At 32.4% G+C, this 10269-nt stretch overlaps 1 protein-coding gene across 1 annotated transcript; it reads left to right on the forward strand.

Moving 5' to 3' along the window:
- Positions 1-3820: 3820 nt before the first annotated feature.
- LOC127255386 (uncharacterized) lies at positions 3821-9986 on the forward strand. The gene is made up of 5 exons (XM_051280896.1): positions 3821-4556; positions 5237-5273; positions 5405-5641; positions 6031-6078; positions 9184-9986. Exons 1-5 carry the CDS (start codon positions 4234-4236, stop codon positions 9658-9660), a joined length of 1122 nt encoding a protein of 373 aa, XP_051136853.1. The 5' UTR covers positions 3821-4233; the 3' UTR covers positions 9661-9986.
- The last annotated feature ends 283 nt before the right edge of the window (positions 9987-10269 follow it).

Consider the following 10269-nt stretch of genomic DNA (forward strand, 5'->3'; position numbering starts at 1 on the left):
CCGTGAGCGAAAATAAATTATAGGCCCTATAAATACATGATTAAAATGTATTTTTAATAATATTACTGATCGACGTTGATTGGACAAGAGGTTGAACGTAACCGTCTGAATAATGTCAATTTCAGAAAAGAATATGAAAAACGGTTTGTCTGAAAGTTTGAAAATGAAGAAAGATTGAAGGAGGATGAAAGTTATATGAGAAAATGTGTGACAAGTTTGATCGAATTGATGGGGGCAATACGATAAAGTGTAAAGTAAAGAAGCGTAGACGATTAAAAAGAAATAAAATATATATATATAATTAGAAATTTAAATTTAATTTTAAAATTAAATAGAGAAAAAAAATATAAATTAAAAGTTAAAATTTAATTTTCAAATTTAATAATAATAATAATAATATATAAAATATAGCCCTCTATTAATTAGGATCTTGAGCCGTTCCTCACCTTGCTCCTGTTATGAGCCGTCCCTGGATATGAATATAATAATATAAATATATAGTAATTTGTATAATTTAATTATAAATTTATATTATATTTATATATATATTTTTTATTTATTTGTATTATAAAAAAATTTATTCTTTATAAAATAACATATATATTTTATTAAATTATAATTATTATAAATTTTTTATATTTATAATTAAAAAAAGAAAAGAAAAAGGACAGACTCACAGTGAATCCTCCAAACTCCCTCCAGTCCACTATTGGGCTGGATCACTGTCCAAAATTGGGTCGGAGAAACAGACCCGTAATTATGTATTTTATTCCAAACAAATAATCTATATATATAGGCATGATCAAATCACACTAATGGCTACAAAAGATACACCACGTGGCCACGTAATCGAAATGTGTAATTTAATAACAACATCCACGTCGAGGTGATTTATTATATACGTTTATAACAAATTGAAATATATAACACTTAACAATGATGCAAAGTTTAAATTTAAAATTCTCCCTTTGTACCGCAATAAGGGTGACATTTACTTTATGTAAATACATTTTTTAATATTAATATTATATTAAATTGTAATAAAAAAGACAAAAATATTCTTATTAGTATGGTGTAATATAAAAAGAATGATATTTGTGTAATATATTGTAAGTTGAAAGAGTATTTATTATGTGAAGTAAGTAGTACAATTACTAAATTAGAAAATAGTAACCTTATTTTGGGACATACAAAAATAAAAATTTTAACTTTTCAATGAGACGGAAGGAGTATGATAGAAAAAAAAAATTCTATAAATTCAAATAATATAAATAATTACATAAATATATAGTATTATTCTTTATAATTATTAATTTAAATAGGTTCGGGGGCAGACACAGTTTAATTAAATAAAATTGTACATATGATTAGTGTAGTTATATACATGAGTTTGTTTACTTTGTATTTTTTTTTGTTTTTTTAGTGTATAGAGTTACGTTGGAAATATTTTTATATTGAATAATTAATTTTTTAGGAATAAATAGATATAATATTATATATATTATATTTCTTCAGTTCCATCGGAATTGAATTCGGACATTGTATTTAAGGTGAGTATATTTGATTAGTTAATAATAATTATATATGATATTATTATATTATTTTTTGTATAATTAATAATATTTATAGTTTTAAAGTAAATTTAATATATATGATTAAAAAAATTAAAATATATGTTTAAATATTTAAAAATTATATAAAAATTAAAAAATATATGCAATATGAATACCATTTTATAATACAAGTAAATAAAAAACTATTTTTGCTTATTTATAATTAACATAAATCAATTTTACAAAAGATGTGTAGTTTTAAATATAGATAAAAATATTTATTTTTTTTGGAGGAGAGAGAGGTAGAAATAAAGGAATTTTGAGTGGATCCTAACGTCATTTATAATATTGTATATTACGTAGTTAATTAAATTAATTTATATTTGTTAAATATATTTTGATTCAATAATTTTTACCAAAAATACAAATGTGTCAATCGTTAGGAGACAAACAAAAATGAAAATAGTGTCAATTGTTGTGGCATGGAGGAAATATAATATCGCATAGATCCTATTTGTAGGTGTGTTTGTTTGAAAAATTGGGAGAAATTTGTATTATTTATTCAATTTTTTTTTAAAAAAATATTAAATCAAATATTTATTTATTTTATTTTTTATATTATACTAAAAATTAATTTTATATTTAAAATATTATATTAATAATTTATATTAAATCATAGCTTTTTATTAATAGTTTACTAATATACTCCCTCCGTCCACAAAAAAAAATATACAATTACTTTTGGCACGGTGTTTAAGAAATAATAATATTTTAATTATAGTGGGTAGTTAAAACTTAAAAGTAGTGTAATGACATTTTTGCCCTTGCTTTTGGTGCAAAAGTAATGATGTGATGTAAAGTAAAGGTATTTGTGGAAAAAAGTAAAGTATTTAATGAAATATTTACTTTATAATTGGACGTTCCAAAATATAAACATGTATACTTTCTAACTGGACGACGGAGGGAATATTATTCTATTTGCCTCATCTTTGGCGGGACTGATGTATTAATATTTATAAAAAATCAGTCAATCTAGAAAAATTAAATGCACAAATCCCGTATGTATGTAATGTATTGATCCATTCCCGTCTCCCTACTCTTCCTTTTTATGGCTTGAAAATTGTGTAATATTTTTCGGTTTGAAATAATAAAAAGAGAAACAAAAAAACAAATCAGCTAATCCCATAGCCAACTTCAGTTGGCACACACACTTATTTACATTAAAATACACGTCACTCCCAATTTTTACTCCTTAAATCCATAAATAATTAAGGGTAAATTATCTTTTATTTATTACATTAAACTCCCTGATAAAATTTGCATGAAACACTATTTTTATCGAAAATTGATATTCGGTTCTAAATAAAGATCTAAATTACGTAAATTTTATATAAATAAAAAATAAAAAATATGTTAAATAAGTTTTTTTAATAAAATAAAAAAATAATAAATAATTATTCATTTTATACCTTTTGAAGATATTGTTATCTGATTTTTTACAAAAATTGTAAAAATAAATTATTGATAAATTATTTATTTATTTATTTTATTAAAAAAATTTATTTAAGATATTTTATATTTTATATTTTTATAAAACTTGCATAATTTAGGTAACCAAACATCAGTTTTGAACAATACTGAGTGTTTCGTGCAAATTTTACATTAACACATGAGAATTATACGCAATAAATAAAACACAGTGTTTTGTGCATTTTTATAAAATACAAGGGAGTGTTATATAATTTATCCAATAATTAAATACATGTACTCTTATTTTTCTTAGAGCTGACAAAAATTGAGCCGACATCGACAATTCGATACGAACTCGACACAAAATAATTGAATTTGAATCAACGTAGAATCTGATAAGATAATAAACAAATTAAATTAGAATTGATTAATTTAATCAGTTTAAAATATTCAATACAAATCGATCTCATTTCTCTTGTAGTATGAGTCTTGATTGATTGGTGATTGCTTCAAGAACTAAACTCACACATCCATACATAAACACACGTAAACATGCCTACACGGTAGTACTAGTAGCAGCAGTACACAGCCAGCCTTGTGTTGTGTGTGTGTCTCTCTCTCTCACTATATATATATATATATCGTAATCTCTCTCATCCTCTCTGCAGCTAGCGAACCAACCAACCAACCAACCACAACCTTTTGGACACACACACAGTACAGTACAGTGTAAACCAGACTCCCTTTCTTCTTTCTTTATTCATCATTACATCTCAGAACAACAAGAGTCAGACCAGACACCAGAACCAGATCAGAAGAAGACTGACCTCTCTCTCTCTCTCTCTCTCTTACTTACACAGTTACACTGATATGTCCAAACACAACCAGTCCTTCCCTTCTAACCTCTTTGGAAAACTCCCCAACTCTCTCTTCTCTCTCTCTCTCCTCCCAATAACATATCTATCCCACACTCCACGAAGCTCGACCTTTCATTATATTCAACCCAATTCCTTCTTCAACAACAACAACCATCGCCCAATCCCCCACCATACACATGCACCTCCTCCTACTGTCATGAATATATATATATATACATACACCACACATATCAGTCATCAATCATCATCGTCATCATCGACTGTCACTACCGCTCAACAGAAATCAAAAGGGAAAACAAAAACATTTACACTCCATCTCTGGTTGTTGATTGATGGGGTGTCTGGTCTCTCAGCTCGCCGCCAAGTTTGCTTTCTTTCCGCCGTCGCCGCCGACCTATCAGGTCAAGGAAAGGGCCGACGGCAAGCTCATTGCTGTCTCCACAACTTCCTCCCTCCCCATAGCCGCCGTTGACGATTCCTATCTCGATGTCCTCTCTGTCCCCACCAAGCGTGGCAACAAGATTGTGATCTTCTACCTCAGAAACCCTTCCGCCAGGCTCACTCTCCTCTACTCCCATGGCAATGCTACTGATCTGGGCCAGCTCCATGACCTCTTTCTTCAGCTCAAAGCCAATCTCAGAGTTAATCTCATCGGGTCGGTCTGCACCACCTCTGCTCCTATTTCTTCACCTTTTTTTTTTTTTTTTTGTGCATTTTGCTCTGTTCACCAATTGGATTTTATTACATTGGTTATGCATTTGTGTGTGTTTCTTTCTTTTTTGGGAATTTTGGATTAGCTATGATTGGATGCTGTGATTTTTTGATTTTGTGCTTTCCGTTACTTTTTCGTATGTATAAAGTTGGATTGGTAAAAAGTTTTCGATCGTTTACTTCCCAAGTTCGAAGGGCTTTTTTTTCCCTCTTCTTCTTCGTCCTTCAGATGGATCTGAAGCTCTTTAATGGTATGCGACAAATCAACAACAGTGATTGAGGCTGCAGATTTGTCGATTAGGTCATTCGTAGACTTGCGGACTTGTCAAAGATTGTCCACTTGATAATGCAATTCCTTGATGAATGCATAATCACGTCCCTTTCCTCCTTTCAATTCTTGTCTATATTCTTTGTGAAAGTGATGCGAGTCTTCCAAAAGGTCGCAATAGATCTTATCAGTGCCTTTCGATAGCGATGTCTTAAAATTTTTCTTTCTTTAGGGTTTGAGTTTTTCGGCAGTGACTTTTATCTTTATATATATATATATATATTGAATCGCCATTGATCTGTGTGAACAATCCTCCCCAAATTGACATTTGAATTGGCTCTGTTCATATTATGCAGGTATGATTACTCTGGTTATGGAGCTTCAACTGGTAAGGTAAAATTCACTCTACCAATCTAACTTGTGCTGTTAATTCTTCTCCAGTTTTGCACCTGTCTGTCTTACAATAGCTTGTTCTTTTCGAAACAAGTCATCTAGTAAAATCTGAGTTGTTGCTGATGGTACAGCCGAGTGAATATGATACATATGCCGACATAGAGGCTGTATATGAATGCCTGCAAACTGAGTATGGGATTAGCCAAGAGGATTTGATTTTGTATGGGCAATCAGTCGGGAGCGGCCCAACATTGCATCTTGCAGCTCAGCTGCCGAGGCTGAGAGGGGTAGTGCTACACAGTGCTATCCTATCCGGGCTTCGGGTGCTATGCCATGTCAAATTCAGTTTCTGTTGTGATATTTACAAGGTCAGTGCATAATTGTTTTAGAAAAATGGATATACATTGCTGATTTGTTATGTTTGTTCGATATCCAGGCTGTTGTTTGCCCTTTTGAAGTTAATTTTGATTGGAGATTCGAGTCCTGGTGAATTAGTAGCCTATTTAGCTAATGTTTCTTTAAGATACGGCTAAATATGATCCTAAATAGTTTGTGCTAATGTCTATTAGATTGAGATCTACCTAATTTTAATTAATTGGATTCACGACACACTTCTAGCGCATATGATCTTAAAACTTCTGTGCTGAAGCTTAACGATTCAGAACTCACACTTACTGCACATATTTATTATGGATTGGATTTGCAATAGTTCTACCGGCTGTCAAGTTTGACAAAGTAACATAATCCTTTCGTGCAGAATGTATACAAAATTCGGAAGGTGAAGTGTCCTGCACTCATTATACATGTAAGTGATCCTAAAATCTGTATTCTTTTCCAATTATAGCATTTAGAAATTTTGTGAAGAAAGTGCAATTTTCCTCAGAGTAGTAAAATTTGACAATTTGACAATACTCGTGAAGGCTTTGTGGCATTACATGCTTCTTGGATTCAAAGAATTTCATATATCATGTTTCGGTGGTGCATTTAGTTCTTCCTAAAATTTCGAAACATTAGTGATGTGGTAGATTAGAATTACTTTTAGTATTTATTCAACCATACATGATCTGCTTTATTTGAATCATATACATTGTACATAATGTAGGCAGTTGCCATGTTTGACATAGTCTTTAAAGCCCTTTAAGGTAGACAATAAATATCTACAAACAGAATTACCAAAACAAATTCTAACAGTCTCGCCTTAAAGTTGTAAATAACAAAAGAAAAAAAAAAAAAAGGCTCTGTTTACTTGTATTTTGATATCAGTTCTTTACTATGCAGCCTTATGATTCTTTATAAAAATACACTATGTTCTCTCAAAAATATCACATCCAAACTACTATATAAACCAAAACACAAAACTAAACCCCAAGTAAAGAAATGTAAAAACAACAAATTTGTAGATTTCTAGGTGAGATTTGAAATAAATCTACTCTTACATTATAGATAGAGCTGTTATATGAGTTGAGCAAGCTTGAGGATATGCTGATCAATCTTGACTCAAACATGTTTTGGGCACAGCCTCTTGACTTGACTCATCTATGATCTTGAGCATTCAAAATAAAAAAATTTTGTAACAAAAATATTGAGATTTCACTTGCAAATGCAGATTTTGATGCAAAAAGAAACTAATTTAGACATTTAGTAAGAGAAATACGGAGTAGCATAAATCATCTCAAAAGATTTTAGACTGTCAACATTATATTGATAGGGAGTTGATTCAATCTTTTGATCACGTTCTCATTGATCTCTTGAAAGAACCATTTCTTCCGCAGTCTTTAAATTTCAAGCACAAAAATTTTGTGGATTTCTTTAACATTCTTTACTGTGAAGCAAACAGCGATAAAATGCATCTATCCTTAATGAGAAAAAAATGCAATATCAAAGTAAAATTAAAGTTATGCTGTAGAATATTTAAGAAAATAGAGTGGACATAATAAAAATTATGCAACTGAATCTACTCCTATAGCAACCTTAGCAAATTGTTATTTGCCATGATTACATTGCACTTTCGTTGTTCGATTTTCAAGTATAATCTCTATAATTTTGTCCTAATTTTTTTTTTCCTTTGATTTTTTTCTTAGAAGGCCCCAACTTTGTCATCCATATGTTGGCCTTTTGAATTGTTCTCACCTCTTGGAGTTTTCATCACTCATTTTATCAACTCGTTCTTCATCAAAATTAAATTGTTCCCATCTTGTATCTTATGCTCCTTGTTGGAGTTGATGATGAACTTCAAAACGAATGGAATGAGGACAATCATATTCATAAACTAAATCCGATTCTCATTAATCGTAAAAAGACCACTAGCTATCAAACAAAACACTTTTCAATTTTCAAAAACTTAAAACTTTATGATACTCAAGTTCTTAATAACTGATATGATCTTGTCCTCTGCACTCCTACATTGTAAGTTTCAAATGTAATAGCAGATTATGATGTTAAAGGGGCAGAGAAGAAGCTGCAGCAAACAGAGGGTTATGGGAACCTCTAAAAATAATGAAGAGTGGAGAGCACATGGGAACATGTAGATTATGATATTGGTATGTGATAGGTGGGAAACCCAAAAAGTATGGGAAAGTGGAGAAATGCTGTACCAAATAAATTTCGAGAGATCAAACCATTACTAGTGCTAAGAATTGTAGGATAATTATTTCCTTGGACCATTTAGCTGCCTTCATGAATAAAGAATGGAAATAAATCCTTATCTAACTGAGAATGGCAATCGGTGGCTGTGGGATTGCCAATGGTAGTGTAGGTTAATTGCGCGAGGAAGATGGAAAATGAAGATGGGAGGGGAAAAATCTTGGGTTAGGGAAATGGGCAGAAATTGAGAGGAGCTCTATACATATATATATATATATTAATGTACAAAATGGCAAAACTGCATCACTGATGAGCTAAATCAGGCTGCTTGCGAGCTGAGCTCAAGCTTGACTCTTATGTCTATAAATGTGTCGAGTTGAGCTTGGCTCACAAGCTACCATGTTCACATAACAGCACTAATAACACTTTCACGAAGAAAGTATAATCGAATGACTACCAGATGGTGACTATCAACACAGCCATGAAAAAACTAGAAATTTGCTACAGGAAAAAAACTGATAATCCGTATGTATGTTGGACCATAATCTTGACATCCCTCCCAGTGTTGTGAAAGTTCCATCTCTTTCATTTCCGTATGTTCAACATCCATTCATACTCATCAATTAATACCTAGTTTGGAGTTTCATCAGGTTGCATTTAGTTTCCATCCTCTTCTCAAGATGATCGTAGTTATGCATTTACTTTATGTACTGCAACTTGTATGCTGTCTGCTCAAAGTTATTATAACATGATCAGAAACTTCAGAAGAACTTATGTTTGTCTTAGGCATGTGTGGCCTCATAACTAAAGTTAGAAGTAAACTTGTTTTACAGATTCCCTCATCATGTTTAATTGAGTCTATCCTGTTCTATGTTCTTATATATATAAATAAAAAAGAAAATTCTGGTTCTAAATCTTTGTTCCACACATCAGAGATGCTCCATTATCTACTTGTATGGTGTAATAATGATGCAAATGAGTGGGGTTGACCCGAACCATGTCTGAAAGTTCGACACAATTTATGAAGGGAATCTAAGCGAAAAATGTGTAGTCCGTACTAAATGGTATGTCTTCGATGAAGGAATTGCAAGCCAAAAGCATCTAACCAAAAAATTTATGCGATCACCGTTGATTTGTGTTCTCATTTTCAGCCATCAGTCAATACATGAAGTCGAGAAAACTTTTGATTTACATTGATAGCTTCTATGTTACAATTACTGTTCTTTTTCTCATTCGGCATGTAATAAGAAAACATTTTTGCATTCGACTGGTCTAATTTATCATGAAATGGTGCACTTTTAACGGCTCCCTGCACTGCTATTTCCAGGGCACAGACGATGATGTAGTGAATTGGTTGCACGGCAACGGGCTATGGAAAATGGCAAGAGATCCATACGAGCCCCTGTGGATTAAAGGAGGCGGGCACTGTAACTTGGAGCTCTATCCCGACTACATCCTCCATCTTAGCAAATTTGTCCGAGAAATGGAGAATATGAACACCAAAGCTCGGCTCAGAAAGATCCGTCCAATTCTTCAGCAGAGGTCAAAGCCCGGCTGCTGCACAGGCTCTCTTCACAGATGCTGTAAGATCAACTTTGGAAGAATCAACTGCAAGCGCGCCGACTGTTTGAACCCCAAATCTTTCATAAAATGTTGCTGGCGGCCGAAATGCCACAAGTGGCGGCCGACATGCCCTGCGTGGAAGCCCAAGTGCCAGGCGTGTTTTCAGCCGAGCTGCACCAGCTGCTCGTGCCGCTGCACAATGTGCTCGTGCCTGTGCGCCGCAAAGTGTTCTTGCTGGTGATGATTTTATGCTGCTGTGTTGTCGTCGTCGGAGGTTATACAGAGAGAGAGAGAGGGTGGATTTAGGAGAAGCAAATGGAAATGGAGGATGTACAGAAACAGCTCTTGGCTTGGCTAACATAACAACACCCTTTGCTTCCTCAGTTCTAACGAATTTGTGAGTTGAGTGAGAATCTTCTTCTTCTTCTTGTTCTTTGTTCTAGTAGTTTCTGGAAAGTTTAAACCTTGTACAATGCATTTGTTCCTGGAACTATTTATTAGTGCAACTCTTGTAAAATAATCTCACTTCTCTTTTTACTGCCATAGTCCACTTTCTACTTTTCTTAAACAAATTCTTCCATTGGCTTTTCATGTCATTGAAGAAGAAGAAGGCACCAAGAAAGAGAGGACCTGCCAAAGGTGTGTTTTCTTTTATTTTGTTTCTTTTATAGTTAAGTTTTAGTTTAGACAGTACTTCTCCATAAGATAAAATTATCCACCTGGACACAGGAGAATTAAAAATAAATTTTCATGTCATTTTTTATTTTTATTTTTATAACGTAAGAATTCGTAGCCACATTAAACTTAATACAAAGAAGACTCTGGAAGGTCCGGTACAAATGTTGGCCCA

This window comes from Andrographis paniculata, unplaced genomic scaffold (assembly GCF_009805555.1).
Source record: "Andrographis paniculata isolate CXL003 unplaced genomic scaffold, ASM980555v1 Contig54END, whole genome shotgun sequence".
NCBI lineage: Eukaryota > Viridiplantae > Streptophyta > Magnoliopsida > Lamiales > Acanthaceae > Andrographis > Andrographis paniculata.

Excerpts from the sequence above, each read along its gene's own strand:
- LOC127255386 (XM_051280896.1), top strand. The coding sequence starts at position 4,234 with ATGGGGTGTCTGGTCTCTCAGCTCGCCGCCAAGTTTGCTTTCTTTCCG. Across the intron at positions 5,642-6,030 it reads TCTGTTGTGATATTTACAAG|AATGTATACAAAATTCGGAA; the intron begins GTCAGTGCATAA and ends CCTTTCGTGCAG. Across the intron at positions 6,079-9,183 it reads GTCCTGCACTCATTATACAT|GGCACAGACGATGATGTAGT; the intron begins GTAAGTGATCCT and ends TGCTATTTCCAG.